We start from the raw sequence: 19,948 nt of genomic DNA on the forward strand, positions 1-19,948 counted from the left end.
ATGAACTCTTTAAGAAAACTGAAGAGGAGGAATGCTTTCCAACTCACTCTGTGAGACCAACATTACTATGATATACAAATCAGAAGACATTACAAGCCGCACCCCCCCCAAAACTATGGAACAACCCTAAGGAATATTTATGCAAAAATTCAAAACAAAACGGTTAGCAATTCACATCCAATAACATATAAAAAAGATAATGTAGTATGACTAAGTGGGGTTTATCCTAAGAATACAAGGTTGGTTTAACCCTACAAAATCAAAGTAATTCCACATATTAACAAAGTACAAAAGGAAAACCATATGATCAACTCAATAAATGCAGAAAAAGCATCTGATCAAACCCAACAGGCATTCCTCAAAAAAAAAAAAAAAATCTCAGCAAACTAGGATTAGAAGAGAACTTCCTCAGCCTGAGAAAGGGTATCTATGAACGACATACAGAGAATACCACACTTAATGGCTGAAGATTGGATGCTTCTCCCTCAGATCTGAAACAGGACAAGGATGTTCACTCTCACTGCTTGTATTCAGCATCATCCTGAAGGTTCCAGCTAGTGAAATAACACAAGAACAAGGAACTTCACAAGCATCCAGTGTGGGTAAGTGGAAGTGCAAGTGTACTTACAGATAATATCATTGTCTACGGAGAAAATCCCATCAGATATACTAAGAAGCTACTGGAACTAACACATGAGTTTAGCGAAGTTGCAAAATAAAAAGATCAATATACAAATGAATTGTTTTTATATAGTAGCAACAGAAATTAAATGTAAAAACAAAACCCTTTTATAATAATATCAAAATCTAAAATACTTGGGATAAATCTGAAAAAGATGTGAAATACCTATGTTATCAGGAAGGGGTCTCAATCTAGACCCCAAAAGAGGGTTCTTGGATCTCACACAAGAAAGAATTTGAGGTGAGTCCATACAGTGAAGTGAAAGCAAGTTTATTAGGAAAGTAAAGAAACAGAAGAATGGCTACTCCATAGGCAGAGCAGTGACATGGGCTGCTCGACTAACACTTATACTGTATTTCTTGATTATATGCTAATGAAGGGGTGGATTATTCATGAGTTTTCCGGGAAAGGGATAGGCAATTCCCAGACCTGAGGGTTCTTCCCCCTTTTAGACCATATAGGGGAAATTCCTGACATTGCCATGGCATTTGTAAGCTGTCATGGCACTGGTGGGAGTGTCGTGTCATATGCTAATGCATTATAATTACAGTACAATGAGCAGTGAGGATGACCAGAGGTCACTTTCTTTTTTCTTTCTTTTTTCTTTTTTTAAGACGGAGTCTCACTCTGCCGCCCAGGCTGGAGTGCAGTGGCGCAATCTCAGCTCACCACAACCTCCGCCTCCTGGGTTCAAGCAATTCTCCTGCCTCAGCCTCCTGAGTAGCTGGGATTACAGGCATGCACCACCATGCCCGGCTAATTTTTGTATTTTTAGTAGAGATGGGGTTTTACCATGTTGGTCAGGCTGTTCTTGAACTCCTGATCTCATGATCTGCCTGCCTCAGCCTCCCAAAGTGCTGGGATTACAGGCATGAGCCACCGCGCCTGGCTGACCAGAGGTCATTTTCATGGCTGTCTTGGTTTTGGTGGGTTTGGGGTCAGCTTCTTTACTGCAACCTGTTTTATCAGCCAAGTCTTTGTGACTTGCATCTTGTGCGGACCTCCCATCTCATCTTGTGACTACGAACGCCTAACCTTCTGGGAAAGCAGCCCTGTAGGTCTCAGTCTTATTTCACCCAGTCCTTATTCAAAATGGAGTCACTCTGGTTCAAATGCCTCTGATACCCGCACACTGAAAATGAGAACACATTGCTGAGAGAAACTGTTCATAGATTAGAAGTTTCCATATTGTTAAGATGTCAATTATCCCCAAAATGATCTATAGAGTCAGTGTAATTCCAATTAAAATCCTAGCAGGCTGACAAAGATGCAAAAGGCTATTCAGTAAAAAAGAATGATCTTGATGCTGGAGTAACTGGACGTTCATATGCAATAAAAAATGAAAAAGAGTCAATCCAGACCTTGCACTATATAAAAAAAAACTCAAAATGGATCATGAACACAAATGTAAAATTTAGAACTATAAAACTTCTAGAAGAAAAAAAAATGGAGGCAGTCTTTGTGACCTTGGGTTAGGTAAAGATTTCTTAGATACGACAGCAAAAGCACACTCCATAAAATAAAAGACGGGTAAGTTAGACTTAATCAAAATTAAAAATGTCTGCTCTTCAAAAGACATTGTTAAGAGAATGAAAAGACATGTCATATATAAGGAGAGAACACCAGCAATGTACATATTTGATGAAGGATTTGCATCTGGAGTATACAAAGAACTCTCAAAACTCATTAAGGAAACATAGAACCCCATAAATAATTAGCAGAAGATGTGAACAGGCACTTCAGCGAAGACCAGCAAGATGGCACAGGGACAGATGCTCAGTGTCATTCGTCATGAGGAAAATGCAAATTAAAACCGCAATGAGACGCCGTCAGTCACCTCTTAGAAGGACTGAAATTAAAAAGACTGATCATGTCAAGTACTGGTGACCGTGTGCAGAAACTACAAGTCTCCTATACTGCTGATAGGAATGGAAAATGGTGCAGGCACTTTGGAAAACAGCTTGGCAACTTCTTATAAAGTTAAGCGTACACTGACCACACAATCAAGCCGTTCCGATTTAGCCAAGAGAAAAGAAATAAATGTCCGTGCAAAGCTTGCATGTGAACGTTCACTGTACACTTTATTTGCAACAGCCCCAAGCTGGAAGCCACCGGAATGCCCGTCAACATCTGGATGGATGAAGACACTGTGGTCTATCTGTATGACTGTAAAGGGATAAACTGTTGATACCATAGCAACACGGATAAATCTCAAACTAACTACGCTTAGTAGAAGCAGCCAGACGAGGAAGGCTAGATACTGCATGATGCCACTTACAGAAACTCTAGAAAACGTGGATGAACCCGTGGTGACAGGAAACACAGAAGGATCAGTGGCTGCCTGGGGTCAGGTTGCAGTGGGAGGGGCAAGGCAGGCTGCACAGGGCCTGGGATCTGGGGGCGAAGGGTCTGTTCACTGCCCTGATGGCCTCACGGGTGCGAGTATACAGATGGTGGCTCATCAATAACGCAGACTCAGCAAACAGGGAAGCCCTGGCAGGAGGAGGTGGTGGCATCGGGGGCAGGTCCAGCTGTCACAGGCCAGCCTGGTGAAACACGGCAGCGTGCTGCTTCTCCAGACAAAACTGCTCCCTCTTGGGTGTCTAGAGGTGATTCCCGTGTAGCTCTGCCTGGACTGGGAAACATATTCCTAACCCCGTGCAGGGGCTGCAGTCCCTCTACCCGAAACCCACGCCAACACCCACTTCACATTTTGCATTTGAATCTCAGGAGGTTCATGGACCCTCTAACCCAGCGGCACCCGCAGCCCCTGGGATGGAAAAGCATCATAAAAGCAGACAGTGGCGCGTGCTGGGGAGGACGGGGAGAAGCTGGGAGAACAGGCAGCTCCTTACAAAGCTCAACGTTAAATTACCATGTGACCCTGGCACTTCCTCTTATGGGTGTACACCCGAGAGAAACAAAAATGCATTTCCACACACAAGCTTGTACACGAATGTTCACAGCGGCACTGTGTGTAATAGCCCCAAACGGAAGCAATTCAAATGTTCTATCAATGGATGAACGGATAAACAACATGGTCTATCCACACACTAGACCGTATGATTCATCAGTAACAAATGGAGCGTCAGCACATGGTCCAATGTGAGCGAACCGTGAAAACCTTATGCTCAGCGAAAGATGCCAGATGCCAGAGACCACTCGCCGCTGACCCCATCTCCCTGCAACACTGCAGGTAGGGGAGTCTAGAGACAACATAGACAGCGGCTGCCGACGGCTGGGACTGGGAGGGGATGGCTATGGGGCACGTTTCCTTCCAGGGTGATAAAGGCATTCATTCCAAGATAGACTGGGGTGATGGCTGCACGCTCTGTAGATGACATCTCAATCAAGCTGCTTCATGAGAAAAGCCCAGCCACTGACCACGGGGTGAACGTCCTGCCATCCACAGTCCCTGGCCAAGAAGAAGGTATGACTGACAGGTAAGACTACCTAAGGTTCCAGGCACACCCTGGGGCGGGGAGGAGGCTGGGGACAAGGACAGAGTGTGCAAAGGCACGCCAGGCTCTGGGAGGTCAGCAGAGAGTCTGGACCCCAGATTTGAGGCAGCCAGGAACTGCTTGCCAGTCCCAGCTCACATGGCCTGAGCTTGGCCAACTGCGGTGGGTCCCACTCGCAGATGGCCAGCTGCCTCCGTGCCCTGGGGCAGGGATGTCCTGTTCCTGCTCTTTAGAGCGACAGGGAGGCCCTCCCTAACAGACTCCTCAGTCATTTAGGTTGGGGGCAAAAGGGGCTGGCCGCAGCTTCGTGTAGGTGGAACAGGGCTTGGTGGGGGGGGGAGGGGCGGGGCTAGGTGGGCTTGCCCGGGGTCGAGGTGGTGGTCACCGTCTAGTCCCCACCCAGGACAGACACTCGGGGTCCCAGGGAGGGCTCTGCCTCCTGCCTGGCAGGAAAGCGTCCTGCCCCCTGCCTGGCAGGAAAGCATCCTGCCCACCCGGTGCCATGGCCTGGGGAGTGCTTGGCTCTCAGGCCAGCTGCTCGCAGGACAAGCTGGGCCTGGGGCGGGGAACCAGCCTGTTCGCTTCCGAGTGGGGCTGACAAACCCCCAGCCTCTTCACAAAGGATCCAAAAACAGAATGTCGTGGGGAACTGGACGCAGATCCACAGGGCCATAGAGAGCATTTCCGGCTTAGTCAAAGGAGTAACTTTCTAACAGTTTAAACGCGCGAGATGGGATGTGCAGGCTTGGGAGGCAGTGGACCAGATAAAACCATTGGCCAGAAGATACAGAAGGGCTCTAGGCTGCCCAGGCCCTTCAGTTAGAACATCCCCCCCGCCTCCCCCCGGCTCCCAGGGCAATGTCAGAGACCATCTGGATGGAGGATGGGGCTGGTCCTGGCTTCTCACAGCTTGGGAGGTGGGGCAGCTGGGCACCAGGTCAGCAAGCCACAGGTCCACCCACGGCCAGGGCCCAGGCTCCCCGCCTCCCCCCATAACCACCTAGGCACGGAGCACAGACCCTGCCTGGCCATCGGCCCCCCAATCCCTGCTGGAAGACGTGCCCAGGCGGAGCAGGACCCCCGCATTACTGCTGCGCGTCCAGCACCTGCAGCGGGGCCCAGCACAGCGGGCATTCCACATGGGTGAGGGCCAGACGAGTGAGCCACACCCCACCCTCTCCTCAACCATCCCCCATGAGGACGACATCAGAGTCATCCCCCAAGCCCAGGTCTGACACTCTCTTTCCCCAACTTTGGCCTGGAGCCCGAGGCCTACCCCTCTGCTCTCCCTGCACGCTGGGTGCCCTGGAGCCGGTGAGCGTGAGCACGTGAGATCCTGAGGCCAAAAACATCTCCCCAACCCAGCCAGACAAACTCTAATTCACCCGTGAGCCCCAGCTCCAGGCCACCTCCTCCAGGCAGCCTTCCTTGACTGCAGTGCGCCCCGGGGTATCTGGGAGACACCTCTGCACAGTCTTTGAATCGGGCTATACAAGTATCTGTCCTAGCAGCAGCAGAGCCGCGTCATAAACAGGAAAACAAGCCAGGCGCGGTGGCTCACACCTGTAATCCCAGCACTTTGGGAGGCCAAGGCAGATGGATCACCTGAGCTCAGGAGTTCGAGACCAGCCTGGCCAACATGGCAAAACCCCGTCTCTACTAAAAATACAAAAAAAGCCAGGCATGGTGGCGGGCGCCTGTAATCCCAGCTACTCTGGAGGCTGAGGCAGGAGAATCACTTGAGCCCGGGAGGCAGAGGTTGCAGTGAGCCAAGATCGCGCCACTGCACTCCAGCCTGGGCAACAGAATGAGACTCCATCTGACAACAAAACAAAACAAAACAAAACAAAACAAAAAAAACAGCAACAGCAGCTCAGGGCTCCTGCAGTTCAAGGTTTTAGCGGTCTGGGCATGCGGTTTCTCTGCCTACTTGGACCTGAGCAGCCTCCCTCTGCCCAATGTCACTGCACACTCCCTGCATGCCCCAGCCCTGACTCGGGTGAGTGGACCGTGCAGACGGCGAGAGGCCATGCAGGCCAAGCCAGGATAGAGCGAACCCTGGCGGGGCCAGGTGGTTCCCGTGCGTTTGCAGCGTGGATGTGATGCCCAAATCTCCGGGCCAGGCACAGCTCTCCACTGCCGGCGGCTGGTGGGATTAGATGTGACCAAGGCCACTCCCGGGCCAGCTCTACTCTGTGGGGGGCAGGTGCGGCTCTGGGGGTCCTGTTGGGCCTGAGCACGTCCCGATAACCTGGCTGCTGCCCACTGCCCAAGCGCCAGAGCATACGGCCACCAATGAGAGCTGTGCTTCCCTGGTCCTGGGTTAAAAATATCTCCGTAAGTGACAAGACTTTGAGAATTTCATCTCTCCAGTCACTCACATGGGGGGCGAGGACAGCTCTTGGCTCCGCGTCTGGCCCGGCTGCATCTGATGCCTCCCTGGGCTGAAGCTGCATCTCATGAAACAGACGGGAAGTCATTCACAGCCCGACAGCACAGGCACAGAAATTTGCTGTTTTATACCAAGTTGAGCGGCCTGTCATCTAGAAGCTTCTGTCCTGACCTCCTCAGCAAAGAGGAAGTCACGGAACCCACTGCTGAGCCTCCTGACCTTGGCCTGGCCTCTCCTGGCAGCTGTGGGCCCCAGGATGAAAGCGGGCACCACGTCACTCACGAGACAGAAGCTGTCGTTCTCAGAGCCTCCCAGGTGAGTGGCCGGGCGTCTGCCTGAAGCTGGACGAGCCCACAGTGGCTGTGGCCGGTGGGGACCCAAGGGGCCAGTCCGGCCTTCCCGGACCACCAAGGAAGGTGGGCACTGCTTCCCTCGCGGGGCAGATGGTCTCGGCCGTCACTCTGCTGTCCCCGTCCTGGCTGTGAGCTCAGCCTCAGTGTCCCCACCTGTGAAATGGGGAGACCCCCAATCCTTCTGGGCGGGTGCCTCGCCTCTGCCCTCGCATGAGTCTCCCCTTCCTGAGCTGGGATTCCATCTCTGCTGGGAATCAGGTGCTCCCTGGCTGAGAACCCGGTAGCCAGGCACAATCACGCCGTCACCACCCCGGCCCTCAACCAGACCCTGCCTGCTCGCCGCGCTCGGCCGCCATCTTCCTGTGGATGCCACTTACCCTCCGGCATCACCATCGGCTGCAAATTGCCTTGTTTTTCATCTTTGGCAGGGCTGAAAATTTGATCATGAAAGGGAATTTTCTTTTTTCTTTCTTAATTAGTACTTGGTAATATCACCAAGCTGTGAGTTTATGGCTTTGTAGATCTTGTGTGTTTGACACTAATTACTCACAAAGGCTTTTAAAGCTGCATTTCAACTCTGCAACTACCATGCCGGTAATTAAGCTAGAGGAAGCGGCAACAGATTTCACTTTTCACAGACACCCTTCCCACCTGTGCTCCCGCTCCGTGTGGCCGCAGCCCCCGTGGCCCTGTGGAAACCCAGCAGCTCCCTGCGGCTCCGGCCCTGGAGGCCTGAGGTGGCTTTGCCTCCAGGAGCCCGGCCTCAGCCGTCACAGCCGGGCTTGGCCCTGCACTTAGGATCCAAAGGGCAACTCTTGGCAGCTGGAAAGGTTCTCCCAGTCCACAGGCCGCCAGAATCCCTTCCGGCGCATGCCTGCCTGAGCTGCCACAATGCCGCGTGCTCACTGGCCGCCCAGGCCTGTCCCAGGCGAGCTGAGTAACTGCAGCCACCTGAGCCCCGGCGAGGGACAGACAGCTATGCTTCTTCAGGTCCCCGAGGGAGGCCTTCGTCCTTCGTCCATCGCTGGGCCCATCATTTACTGAGTAGCTACTGCCTGCAGCTGCAGAGGCCTCCACCTCCCACTCCTCACCTGGGCCCCTGCAAGGCAGCCGGGGCCCAGGGCACGGTCAGGCTGTGTCCTGGAGGGGAGGGTGGGCAGGGCCTCTGAGTGCTGCACAGCTGCGTCCCCACACGTCAGCCCCTCGCCCAGCTGGCCCTCCCTGTGGCTCAGCACACGGGCTGCCTTGGGGCTGGTTCCCGGATGGGGAGAGTACACTGCCTGGAGCTCAGGGGCTGGCTGGGGTGAGTTCGAGGCTGGGCTCCAGCACAGCCTTCGAGTGAAGCCCACAGTGGGGCTGCTGGTACTGAAATGGCATCCTGGCTTCCCAGGAGCACATTCCTTGAGTGTGTCAGTCCCTCTGGGGACCATCTGGAGGACGGGGGCTAGAGAGCAGCCCTGGTCATTCTCCACGAAGACCACACATGAGGCCCCGATGGCACAGTGCCGGGATCCTGTGTACTTAGGGTCTGGGTGCCCTCGTTGCCCTACTCCTCTGAAAGCGAGCCAGGTTCACCTTGAACCCTGCAGAATGATGCTCTTTCTAGCGTCTTTCTCTGTCTTTCTGGGCCTTACAGGTTCTTCGGCAATAAATCAACTAAACGGTAACACTCTTCCCTCCATCTTCCACATTCAGGCAAAGCTGGCCCTGGGGAGCTCCTGCGCAGACGTCCCTCACGGCCAGGGAGGCCGCAATGAAGGCTGAACCTGGGGAAGGGGCCCAGGTGCGGTGTAGACCTCCTCTGTCATCCAGCCCCTCCTGAGGGGGCTTGATGGTCGTCCACGAGTGGGCAGCTTTTCCGCGCTTCCCGGTGTCTGACTGTGCTGAGGGCTTCCTGAAGTGCAATTGGTTAGTCACGGTTTAGTGTTCTTTACTGCAATGCTATTTTAAGATGCAATTAAAACCTCTCATTGCCAAAGTGCGTGCTTCCTCCTGGGGGCCTCCTTCCTAACACGAAGGAGTCAGAAACCAAGGCCGGGAGGAGACCTGAGCTTAAGACTCACTTCTGGAGTGGGCACACTTTGTCCCAGCTCCATCTTCCTGGAGCACCCAGGAGAGCCCGCTGCAGGAAGAAGCCCCACGGCAGGCCACGTGGAGGCGAAGTCACCTCCTACCCAGACAGCGTGGGCAATGCTGAAACGAGCGTCAGCTCCGACTGATTTTAGTGGGGGTCAAACCTCCCCTCGGCTGTCAGCCTCTGAATCTCTTCCACTTCAGCCACGGCCACTCCATGGCTAGGGGCGGGGAGGGGATACTCAGAAGTTTGGTTTCTTCTGAGGGGCCTGAGCACACACTCAGGATGTGAGTGGGGCCGGGAAGGGCGGCAAGTGGAGCCTACGCAGGAACACTTGTGCAAGGCTGCACAGTTTCACTACCACCAGAAGGCAACTAAAAATCCCCACAACTCCAGGTGTGTCCTGGCTGGTGTCATGGAGCCTCACACACGGCTGAACTGCTTAACTCACATCCAGCCACAGAGCGGCCTGCCAGGGGCTCCCCGGGGACCTGACGAGGGTCAACACTTTCCCACGACCCTCTGCCATCCCCGGTATGCCCTTGGGGAGAAGTGTGGTGGTCCCACAGGCCCCCCTGCCAAAATCTCATGCTTGAGGAAGCACTCCCAGTGGACAGGGAGCCCCAGCTGCTGCTGCTGGACAGGTAGGGGCCCAGGGGCACAAGGGGCCACCTCAAGGCTGGGGGGAGACCTGGGGAGAGACCCTGGTTGGGTGCTCCACTGCAGACCCTGAGACGCGAGGTGTGGGACATGGACAGCATTCGAGGTCCCACCCTGCTGAAGGAGCTTGACACGGAGCCCTGCAGGGGGCAGAGGCGGCCCAGGAAGAGGGGCAGGAGGCAGGGGCAGGCAGGGGACGCAGCTTGGGACGGGCCTACAGCTGGCCCAGGAAGGTGCTCCCCGAGGCTGCCACGTGCCCAGCACCTCCCCTTGGTGACCATCCCCCCAGTCGGGGGGAGTCCAGGGCCCAGCACTCCTTTCTCCAGGCTGCCCCCAGGACATCCTGCTGTGGCTTGGCACAGGCTGGGCACTGACAGAGGGGACCCGTCTGGTTGCATCCGATCCTTCGATGCTCCTGCAGGGGGTGGAGGGGCGCGTGGGTGCAGTCAGCAGGGCTGTGGCCATACCGTGCAAGCCACTCCAGCACCTGAGCGTGTGTCCTCCTCTGCGAGTGGGACAGGAAAGCCTGCCTCGCACAGCTGCTGCCAGGACGGAGACAGTGTGCTGCTGGTCAGTGAGTGGGCACAGCCAGGGTCACTGTCCCGCCATCAGAAGCAGGACAGGGGTGCGGGGAGGAGGGGCCTGAGCCCGAGGCTCCTGGACTCACAGTGGGCAAAGGGTCTGTGCAGCCAAGGCCCCACCTGGCGGGCGCGGGAGGCAGACCCTGACTGCAGCGGGGAGAGCAGAGCGAAGGGGTCTCCTCTTCCCTCCTAGCAATGCTGTGTGGCTGATACGCTGACCAACTACTTAACACCTGGCACAGCCTGCTGGGCTCAGGGTCGGGAGACGCATGATTCCCATCTTGTCTGTAGCTTTCCTGACGCTGACGCAGGGCCCGGCGCTCCGGAGGGAGACTTGATCACACACAGGCAGTGCACAGAATGTCAATGTGGGAGAGGCCGGCGGCTCTGACCTTGGTGTGTTACAGCCCTCGCCACCTCCCTCCGCTGCCCTGCATGGGGACTCAAACCACAAACAGCAGTTCGGAAACAAGCAGACACGCGTCGGGCTCTGGTTCACGGGGAAGAGCGCTGTTTAGGAGACGGACGTGCTCCACGCAGACACGCGTCCGGCTCTGGTTCACGGGGAAGAGCGCTGTTTAGGAGATGGACGTGCTCCACACAGACACGTGTCGGGCTCTGGATCACGGGGAAGAGCGCTGTTTTGGAGATGGACACGCTCCACGCAGACACGCGTCGGGCTCTGGTTCACGGGGAAGAGCGCTGTTTAGGAGATGGACACGCTCCACGCAGACACGCGTCGGGTTCCGGCTCATGGGGAGGAGCGCGCTGTTTAGGAGATGGACACGCTCCACACCACCTCTGGCGTCCTCTCTGCCCTCAGGCTCTTGGGCATTCAGAGCCAGGAGCTGCTTCTGGGGAGGCAGAGATCCCTCCAAGCCCTAGGAAAGGCCTCCTGCTGCCTCGGGGGCAAAGCTGTGTCAGGCTCTTCTCTCCACGCTCCCCAAGGGAGGGGAGGTGCTCAGGAACAGACCAGGAGACTCAGTTGGTGCCAGGATGGTGCCCGTGACCAGGGAGATGTGCACATGCGTTCAGCGTCACTGGGGAAGGGGCAGCCACACAGGGAGTCTCAGGCTGTAGCTGAAACCCCAGGCGTTTCCCTAAAGCACCAGCGTCCAGAACTGAAGAAGGGACCAGCCCCATCCTGCCCCAGACCACAGTGGGGAACCTTCCAGGGCCAGTCTCCCCCTGCTGTCCTTCCCGCAGGGCCAGGGGCTGGTCAGCAGCACAGGCCGCCCCCGGCGCTGCAGTCCTGGACGTCCATGGCTGACAGCTCCTGGGCCTGGAACACTGCCCTTTCCTCCAGCTCTGCAAAGACACTCGAGGTTCCAGCCAGGACAGGGGACATAAAGGGGGTCAGCCCTCACGGACAGTGTTTCCATAGAGGGTTCAGGAGGTTTATAAACACCAGCAGGATGGATGACACCACAGCCACCACAGGAGCCAGCACCCAAGAGACCCCGTGAGATGCCAAGGGTCACTCGTGCCCGAGGTGCCCTCCGGAACCGGAGACTACAGATACCAGGGGATGCTTGGGCCGAGTGTGTCCAGCCACGAAGGTTACTGCCCGGCCCTGGGAGGTCACTGGGACCAGGAGCTGCCCCCACAAGGAATGGGCGGAAGGAAAGGGTGACCGAGTGCCCGGCCCCGTGCCCGTGGCTCAGGAAGACATGCTGTGTTTGCATTTGTGTTGTTCCCGGAGCGAGGGGATGAGAAGCCTGAGGCCGGCCCGTCCCTGCTCCAGACGCCCCCCCACCGCTCCCCCTCATAGGAGCCAAGGAGGAGGAAGTGCTTCATTCTTTGCAGAGAATACTCCGCCTGATGCAATTTGCGTGTGCAAGATGTGTGAAGTGCCTTTTCCATTTCATCAGCACCCACAGCCTGTATGAAGCTGCTGTTCGCTCTCTGCCAGCTCGTGGGGCTTGAATGGTATCACGGGAGGTTCTTCATCTTGCGGTGGGAGGGTCGTGTCCTGCTGATGGCTCTGCGTTTTCATTGACCACATTCATTACAAAGAGACATTTCAAAACATGTTCTGCAGCGGATTTGCTCCTTGGCCCCAAGAATGGAATACAGATAATCTCCTCACATCCAGCAGGTATCTTTCTGTGATTTCATTTTGGAAATGATGTTTTAAAGGCCTCTGACTTTCCCGTCTGTCCTGGGAACAGGGAGTTCCTCCCTGGTCCAGGGTGTTTGTTTGAAGGCCACGCATCTTTTCCAACTGACGTTTGTCCTTTTCCGTTTAGGAAGCACTGGTTTTCTTTCAGGACACAACCGAACGTGCCAGGACTGCAGGAGCTACTGGATTATGGAGCAGCAAACCAGGCATGGCAGGCGGTGCTCGCGGAGGTACCACGGGGCGGACCAGGGTGTGCAGCGTTACGTGACTTGGGAAGATGTGGGGGGCCCGATGTATCTACCAGGAGACAGTGGAGACCTCTACCCTTTAGCTGTCCTCTGTCCCACACAACCCAGCCCCCACTGGGCGGCCACTATAGGGGAAGCTCAGCTGGAAGGTTCCATGGGAGAGACCAGACCAGTCCTGGCACTGTCCAGCAGCTGCCTTCGGCCCGTGTTCTGAAACCGGGATGCACACAGCATGGAGATCTCAGCCCTGGGCAGGCCTTGCCCCCTCCAGCAGCTGCTCTCGGCCCATCTCCCAAAGCCTGGACGCATACAGTGGGGAGACCTCAGCTCTGGGCAGGCCTGGGTTCCCATCGCCTCGGCGTCCCTGGGCCCAGGACATGGAAAGCACTTGCTACGTGCTGTGTACAAGAATGAACGAATCGGCCTGCCTAGCACCCCTTGGCCAGCTCCAGGCCTCCACTTGCTGTGTCAAGTGAGGCTCCCATGTGCTGAGGGGACAGAGGGTCCCTGTGACCTGCGATGCTCCCACTCTCACCCACGCAGCTGCTCACCTACACAGCCGGCTTCTCCAGGGCTAACAGGCCACCCAGATGCAAGCCAGTCTCAGCCCCTGACCACACTGGTTTTCAAATGAACTGTGGGCTCTCATGACGGAGAAGTGGCTGGGAGTCCCAGTGTGGGATGTGGTGGGACGGGGCTGGGGTCTGTACAGAGACGATGATGGAGGAGCTCCTGGGGGCACAAAGACCTAGTGTCGCTCTCAGGGCTGGGTCCGCAGGCCACTCTCCCTCCCTCAACAACACTCACGCCTGCTGCAGCCCCAGGAAGGGTCAGGACTCACAGATGCCAACAAGCAAGCAGCCCATGCCGGAAGCATCACCACCACCGGCCCCAGCAAAGGCTTCCTGGTATGCGCGGCTGACCATCGGCCACTCGGGTAGACAGAAGTGCGGGTGGGCTGTGTGCATGCCAGGGCAGACGGACAGCCCGGGGTCTCAGGCCAATGGAAACGGGAAGTTTCCGGCTCCATTTGAATACTGGTGGAAATGCTGGGCCCTCGCACTGAATAGGACGCTCCATCCAAGCTTGCCGCCTCCTCGGAGGCTGGGGCCAGTCACCAGGCCCGGCTGTGCTTTCACAGCTGCTTTTCTTATGGGAGAGCAAGATCTCCTGGGATTCAAGACCCTACCAGGAGGAGAAGACGAGGGTCATGGGAAGGCTGTGTGAGCCCTCAAGGGGCACCATGGACCCCGAGCACCAGCGATTTGCGCTCCTGGTTCCGAGAGCCCAGGGCTGAATCCTGGCAGACGGGGAAGCTGAGCTCTGTCTGACCTGCTCTGGAAAACAACTGGTCCAGAGAAGGACAGAGATGTCACTTAATTCTGAGTTGCTGAGGATAAGCCAGGGGCCCTGGAGGTGACTCTGCTGCCCACAGCATCCCAGGGGATGCCACATCCCCACAGGGGCAGCCCGGGTCCCCCATAGGATTGTGTGCCCCCCATCACCAAGGTCCTTGCCCACTGGTCTGTGCCTCAATAGGACAGCCTCCTGCTCACACTATTTTGAAATATAAAAATAACACTCATCACCCATCACCCAGTCACTCAGAATCACACCAGCAGGGGCACAGAGGTGACGGCATGTAGTTCTCCAGCCTGTTTGTGAGCACGGGTGTACATGTACACACACACACACACACACAAATGCACATGCACGGACACATGCACACACACACGTGCACACACAGACATGCACACGCACGTACACACATGCACACACACACGCGTACGCACATGCGGGGTCAGGGAGCTGTTGCTGTGCGAGGCTGTCGAGGGCTTCTTCACTCAGCGGCACTTGGGAAGCGCTGCTCTGCGGGAGGCCCCTCATCCATGTCCTCGTTATTGGCAGCACAAGTCTCCAAGTGAGGAGGGGCCATGTTTACCAGCTGTCCTTCCAGCCCACGTCTCCTACGGTTCCTTATTTTCACAGGTACTGTTTTGCAGACGCAGATCCCCCAAGCAGCCCACACGTCTTATCCGGGTGAAGCTTTGCTTTATGAAGTGCTGCCTGGACCCCTGATGGTCGGCCCTCCCCGTGGAGACAGTGGCAGGCAGGCGGGGGCGCTCAGGGCTGTCTGCGGGGGGCAGCCAGGACCTCACTGAGGTGGCCGACTGGGTCCACGCCCTCCTCAGCCTGCACTGCTGGACAGGCCCCAAGAAGTCGCGCTCGGCGTGGCCCAAGAACGGGAAGCGGCAGCGTCCTGGCGTCCTGGGTGAGACTTCAAGACGGCTCCCTGCTCCCACCTGGGCTAAAGGTGGAACCCCAGGTGTAAAGAGCCCCTGGGGTACAGGGGAAGCTGGATCAGCAGACGCCGGCTCTGGGAGGGCCCTGAGGGGCTATGGAGGGAAGGTGACCCCGCACTGGCAGCGGCAGCGGAAGCAGGACGGCACGGCGCCCGACACCTGAGGCCACTCTCCCTGGACGGGGGGCGGGCGGCACTGAGAGGCGGCCATAAAAACCAGAGTTTATTTAATAAAACAAGAGCCCATGCGGCAGCAGTTGCCTCCGAGATGAATGACAAGCGCCAGAAGGGCGGCCACCTTCCTCCGAGGAAGAAACAGCCCCGCTTTGATTAGGAAAATATTGGTTAATTTTCCAGTGGAGTGAGTGACCTTAAGGGGAAAAATCTAATTTCCGGAACAGCTCTGCGAGGCGTTTGTTCTCACCACTCTCGTTCGCCTTAATCTGAGTGGTTGTGGATGCGCGGCGGCCGGGGCAGCGGCTTCCCCTGGGCCTGGTGTTCGGTCATGAACCCCTGGGCAGGCCTCCCCTTCTGGGGCAACAGGACGGAACCGACAGGCGCCCAGTCAGATCCCGAGGGCCCCTCTGGACCCACGCCTCCAGGCAGCTCCCATCGCCAGACATCCTTTCCCACAAAGAGTTCTATCTTACGAGGCGCCCACCCTGCCTCCTAGGAACTCACCCCCTGCCACCTCTGGAGCCACCCAGCTGCCTGGGCCCAGCTCAGCCCCCTGGTACCATGAACAGAAGCTGCTGCTTTACACTGGCTGTGGGGCCCAGGCTTCCTCTAGTGGGTCCAGGTGGGGGTACCCCAAGTTCCTGCAGGGCTCCAGACGGTGGGTCAGGGCCTGGGCAGATGATCTCACTGCCCCGAGCCTGTGCTCAAGACTCCGGGGAGCTGCACAGGTGACTCGGCAGAGCCGGCCTGGGCCGGAGAAGGCACGGGGCTGGGCCCAGTTCTGGGGACCCCCAAAGCCATGGTTGCCCAAGTTCGCAGAGGGGAACAGGCACCCCAGGGCACAGGGCTAGCCCTGTGATCAGGCACCGCACTATCCACCCCTGCATACTGGCCCTGCCCAGCCATTGGTGACAGCAGTGATTGCGACAACAGCAAACATGTTCACTGCAGGCCAGACCCTGCACAGAGCAGCCTCAGAACTAGGAGCTCCTCCCCTCCTGGGATGGGGAGTGGGGAGGGCACACCGAAACCTGCCTGACCCCGCGTGGGACCCCCATAGGAAGCAGCTTCCGGGCATCAGAGAGCAGGAAGAGACACGAGAAGGGCCTGGCGTCGCATCTGTGGGTCGAGGACCACAAACGTGTTGCCCTAAGCTTCTGTGACCCTGCGTCCACCGTGGCAACCCGGCTGGAGCCAACAAGGTGGCAGGGAGGGCAGGAAGTGAGCTCACAGGCCACAAGCGTCTGTGCCCGAATCTACAGGCACTCATGTGGCCCTCCCAGCCCAACTGCTGACTGATGGCGGCAACCCTGTGGGGTGACCCATGCCCAGACCAGAGCGGGCGGCAGGAGCCCGGCCTCGGCCGGCACAGGGTGGAAGGTGGGGGTGACCCACGCCCAGACCAGAGCCGGCAGCAAGAGCTTGGCCTCAGCCGGCACAGGGTGGGGGGCTGATGGCTGAGCCCATGGAGAAGGTGGGGGAGGGCGTCTGCACGTTGTTCCTGGAGATGGGACTCGAGGTCATGAGAAACCCCGACAGGGAGGCCGTGCTGGGACAGCTCAGACCTCGAACGTGCCGTCCTCGTGGATGACAGGCGTCCCCAGCAGTGCCCAGGAAGCCCCTGATGAACTGTGCGTCACCCCAGTGACCAGCGCCAGAGGAATCTGCTCAGGGCCCCGGGACAGCACGGCTAGTCTGAAAACTCGAGGAATGCACGATTCCTGGAAAGTCACCAATCACCAACCAAAACGGTCCCAAGAAGAAGAAAACTAGAACGGAACAGTTAGTGAAGGCGTGGCGAGGAAGACGGCGGGAGGTCCACACAGGGGAAGGTGCTGGGGACACAGCCTTCAGTGCCGGCGACCTCTGTTTTCTCAGGAACAGGCACTTACAGTGTCGCGAAACCTGTTCTGCATCCCAGGCAGGCGCAGAAGGGCCTAACTGATCTGTGACGCCTGCCTGCCAAAGGCCAGGCCTCCTAGCTGCTGCCCGGGGAGCTAGAGTCGCCTGCCTGCCAACAGCTGGTTCGCCTGGCTGCTGCCCGGGAGCTGGAGTGGCAGAAACAATGGGTGGGACCAATGGTGGGAAGAGCCCGGGGAGGCAGGGACTGGCATGGGTGGGCGGACAGTGTCAGCGGCAACCAGAGGGGCTGGGAACCTTCACTGGTGCCCAGGTTGGGGGCAGATGTCACAAGATTGTTCTGGAATCTGTTGGCCTGGGGAGGGGCCCTCCTGAGGCCCGAGACCCAGGGCAGGACCCAGACTTGGGGCAGAGCGGGTCGGGGAGAAGCCCCAGGGAAGAAAGTGCTTCCTGTGGGGACACAGGTTGGGATGGACGTGACCCAGCACTGGGCGAGGATCCTGCTGACCTGGCGAGAGGCACCGTTTGGGCAGTTTCTCAGGGATGACGGCAGCTGGGTTCAGGCCCCCACACCTGCAGCGTAGCACTAGGCTGTGGAGCTCACTGGGTTTCCCGGACTGGGAGGACCTGGCTTGGGGCTGGTGTCTCTGCCACCCTTAGACTCAGAGCCCCAGGAGCTACCACTGCCCCTCCAAGGGTCCCCCTCAATGGACCTTGCACTGGGGGGAGTCCAGGCTCAGGATCCCCGAGGCTGAGATCGGGCAATGCCCCGCTCCCTGGGCGGAGAGGCTGGGGCAGCCAGGCTTCCACCCCGGCCCGACCGCCGCCATCTGAGGGGTCCGGGTGACGTTATGTGATTTAAAAGTTAATTAAACTGAGTGGTATGAAGTATAACAGCCCCAGGTGTTTATTTCCAAAGAGGCTTTGGAAGGAAAAGGGGAGAAATCTAATAAAAAGCTTTGCGAGATACTGCATTAGGAAGTAATCACACCACTAAATCACCCGGTGTCGGCACAGGCCTTGTAATGACTCGGGACTTGCTGTTCCCCTGCCTCCTGAGCCCACCCAGCCAAGACGCCCTGCTGGGACCCTCGGGCTGCCCTCTAAGGCCAGGAGAGCCAACAAATGAGACTCTGAGAGCTGCACGTGCTGAGCCTAGAAGGGGCGCCTCCGAGGATGGGCCGCTGTCCCTGGAGCCCATGTCTGCATCATTTATCCGGGCCTTCACGTGCTCCTCCAGCACGCACCAAGCACTGAGCACGGGCCAGCTCACAGCACAGGGCGGCCGAGGCACCCGCAGGACTCAAGGCTCAGGGTCCTGTCCCAGTGTGGAGTGGGAGCCGATAACGACACGCACCAGGAGACTGGAGCCCGGGAGGGCCAGGGAGAGCCCCGAGGAAGTGCATCTGGGCTGAGACCCCAAGGATGTACAGGAGCTGGGGGCGGGCGGGTGGGGGCCCTGAGGCGGAAGGGACTGCGGATGTCATCTCAGTCCACCACCACCTTCTAACAGCAGCGGCACTGCTGACTGTGGGAACTTGCCACCTCAGGGGACTGCCCTCTGTGTCAGGACAGGCCTGGCGAGAAGGCCCCATACGTGTGGAGCTGACACCTGCCTCCCCTGTGGGTGGCACAGCAACAGCAGGTAGCCCGGTCCCTCTGGAAAGAGCGGAGGTGGAGGGGCCTGGCAGGCAGGACGCACACGGCAGCCCTGCCTTCATTCAACAAACACACGCTCAGCCCGGTCAGGCATCAGACGACAGTGACAGACAGAAGCAGGTGACAGCAGACGCTTAGCACCAGTGTCCTCCTGGGCACACAGGACCTTATGCCACGCTTCTTTGCCACTGCCATGCCTGACCCCGCTCCAGCCCCCACCCTGCCTGCCTGACCACAGCAGACTGATCACCAGCTCAGAAACACTGTCCCCGCCACCCTACACACCCACACGCCTCCCTCTGCATGGGGGCCCCCTGCCTCTCCCAGGCTGAGCTCAGAAGGACACTGCCTCCTTCCTGTCCCGCCCTTCCATCCCCGCCCAGTGACAGGAGGCAGCTGGGACTCACCTGCAAGGGGCCCTGCCTCTGCACCCCCTCCCAACCTGCGATTTCACTCCGAGCAGCCTGGGTGGCCGAGCTGGGGAGGACCGGGCAGGCCCCACCTGGCCGTCCGACAGGTGGACTCGCCCTGTTATCAGAAAGTCCTGTCAGGAGCCAGCCAGAAAGGCCATCTTTTGGTCATTTATCAGGCTAATAAATGGCTTCTCCTGCTGCCGCCAGCTCCCGGCGCCATTCTCATGCCGTGCACTGGGAGCTTCACGATTAATATCACTCATTGTGAAGGGTAATTACCAGCTTGATCACGGGCGTCGGGTACATTTATCCACCCCATCCAGGCGTGGCGGAGGCCATATCACTCACGGGGCTGCCCAGCCTCTGCCCCTGGGGCACCTCCACCCCCGCCCTGGGCTCTTTACATTCTCTGAGCCCCAACACTGAGCACCCAGGACAGGCCGCACCCACCATGGCCCCGGTGCCTCGGTGTTGGGTACCGAGCCCGCTGGGGCTGGGAGTGGCTGAGACTGCCCCAGCCCCAGCAGCGAGCGGACGTCCTGGGCCCCGGCAGCTCGTCCCCGACCCCCGCTGTGGGGGAACCTGCCCTGTGGAAGCCTGTCTTGGTCCACTCGGCCGCTGAAGACTAGGTGGCTCGTAAGCAGAGTTCACTTCTCACAGGCCTGGAGGCCACAAGGGCAGGGTAAGGCACAGGCAGACTTGGTGTTTGGTGATGGAGCTTTCTCACCGTCTGTCACACGGGGGAAGGGGTGGGGGGACTCTGGGGTCCCCTCTATAAGGATGTTAATCCCATTCACCAGGGCCCCACCCTACCACCTCAGCACCTCCCGAAGACCCCGCCTCCTCATGCCCCTCACAGTGGGGATTCGGTTTCCACGTGGGAACTGCAGGACACAAACCTCGGTCCCCAGCATCCTGCCCCTGTCCCCACAGAACCCACATCCTTCTCCACCCCAGCAGCCCC

At 57.8% G+C, this 19,948-nt stretch overlaps 2 protein-coding genes across 21 annotated transcripts in view; one reads left to right on the top strand and one right to left on the bottom strand.

The window, feature by feature from the left end:
- The window catches only part of MAD1L1 (mitotic arrest deficient 1 like 1), a 425,682-nt gene that overhangs the window by 20,885 nt on the left and 384,849 nt on the right, over window positions 1-19,948 (bottom strand). The gene's annotated exons all lie outside the window — the stretch shown is intronic.
- Window positions 928-12,987, top strand: LOC100975343 (uncharacterized). Of its 3 annotated transcripts, none has more exons than XM_003819738.4 (2): window positions 928-4,125; window positions 12,453-12,987. In XM_003819738.4, the coding sequence occupies exons 1-2, from the start codon at window positions 4,001-4,003 to the stop codon at window positions 12,985-12,987; spliced, it is 660 nt and encodes a 219-aa protein (XP_003819786.3). In that variant the 5' UTR covers window positions 928-4,000. The 3 variants fall into 3 exon arrangements, 1 of the variants encoding a protein (XP_003819786.3); XR_010112715.1 differs by lacking the exon at window positions 12,453-12,987 and adding an exon at window positions 8,584-8,849 and having other exon boundaries at window positions 3,990-4,125; XR_010112714.1 differs by lacking the exons at window positions 928-4,125; window positions 12,453-12,987 and adding exons at window positions 4,516-6,850; window positions 8,584-8,849.

The sequence above is a fragment of the Pan paniscus genome, chromosome 6, assembly GCF_029289425.2.
Source record: "Pan paniscus chromosome 6, NHGRI_mPanPan1-v2.0_pri, whole genome shotgun sequence".
Taxonomy (NCBI): domain Eukaryota; kingdom Metazoa; phylum Chordata; class Mammalia; order Primates; family Hominidae; genus Pan; species Pan paniscus.

Excerpts from the sequence above, each read along its gene's own strand:
- LOC100975343 (XM_003819738.4), top strand. The coding sequence starts at position 4,001 with ATGGCTGCACGCTCTGTAGATGACATCTCAATCAAGCTGCTTCATGAG. Across the intron at positions 4,126-12,452 it reads GAAGAAGGTATGACTGACAG|GAAGCACTGGTTTTCTTTCA; the intron begins GTAAGACTACCT and ends TTTTCCGTTTAG.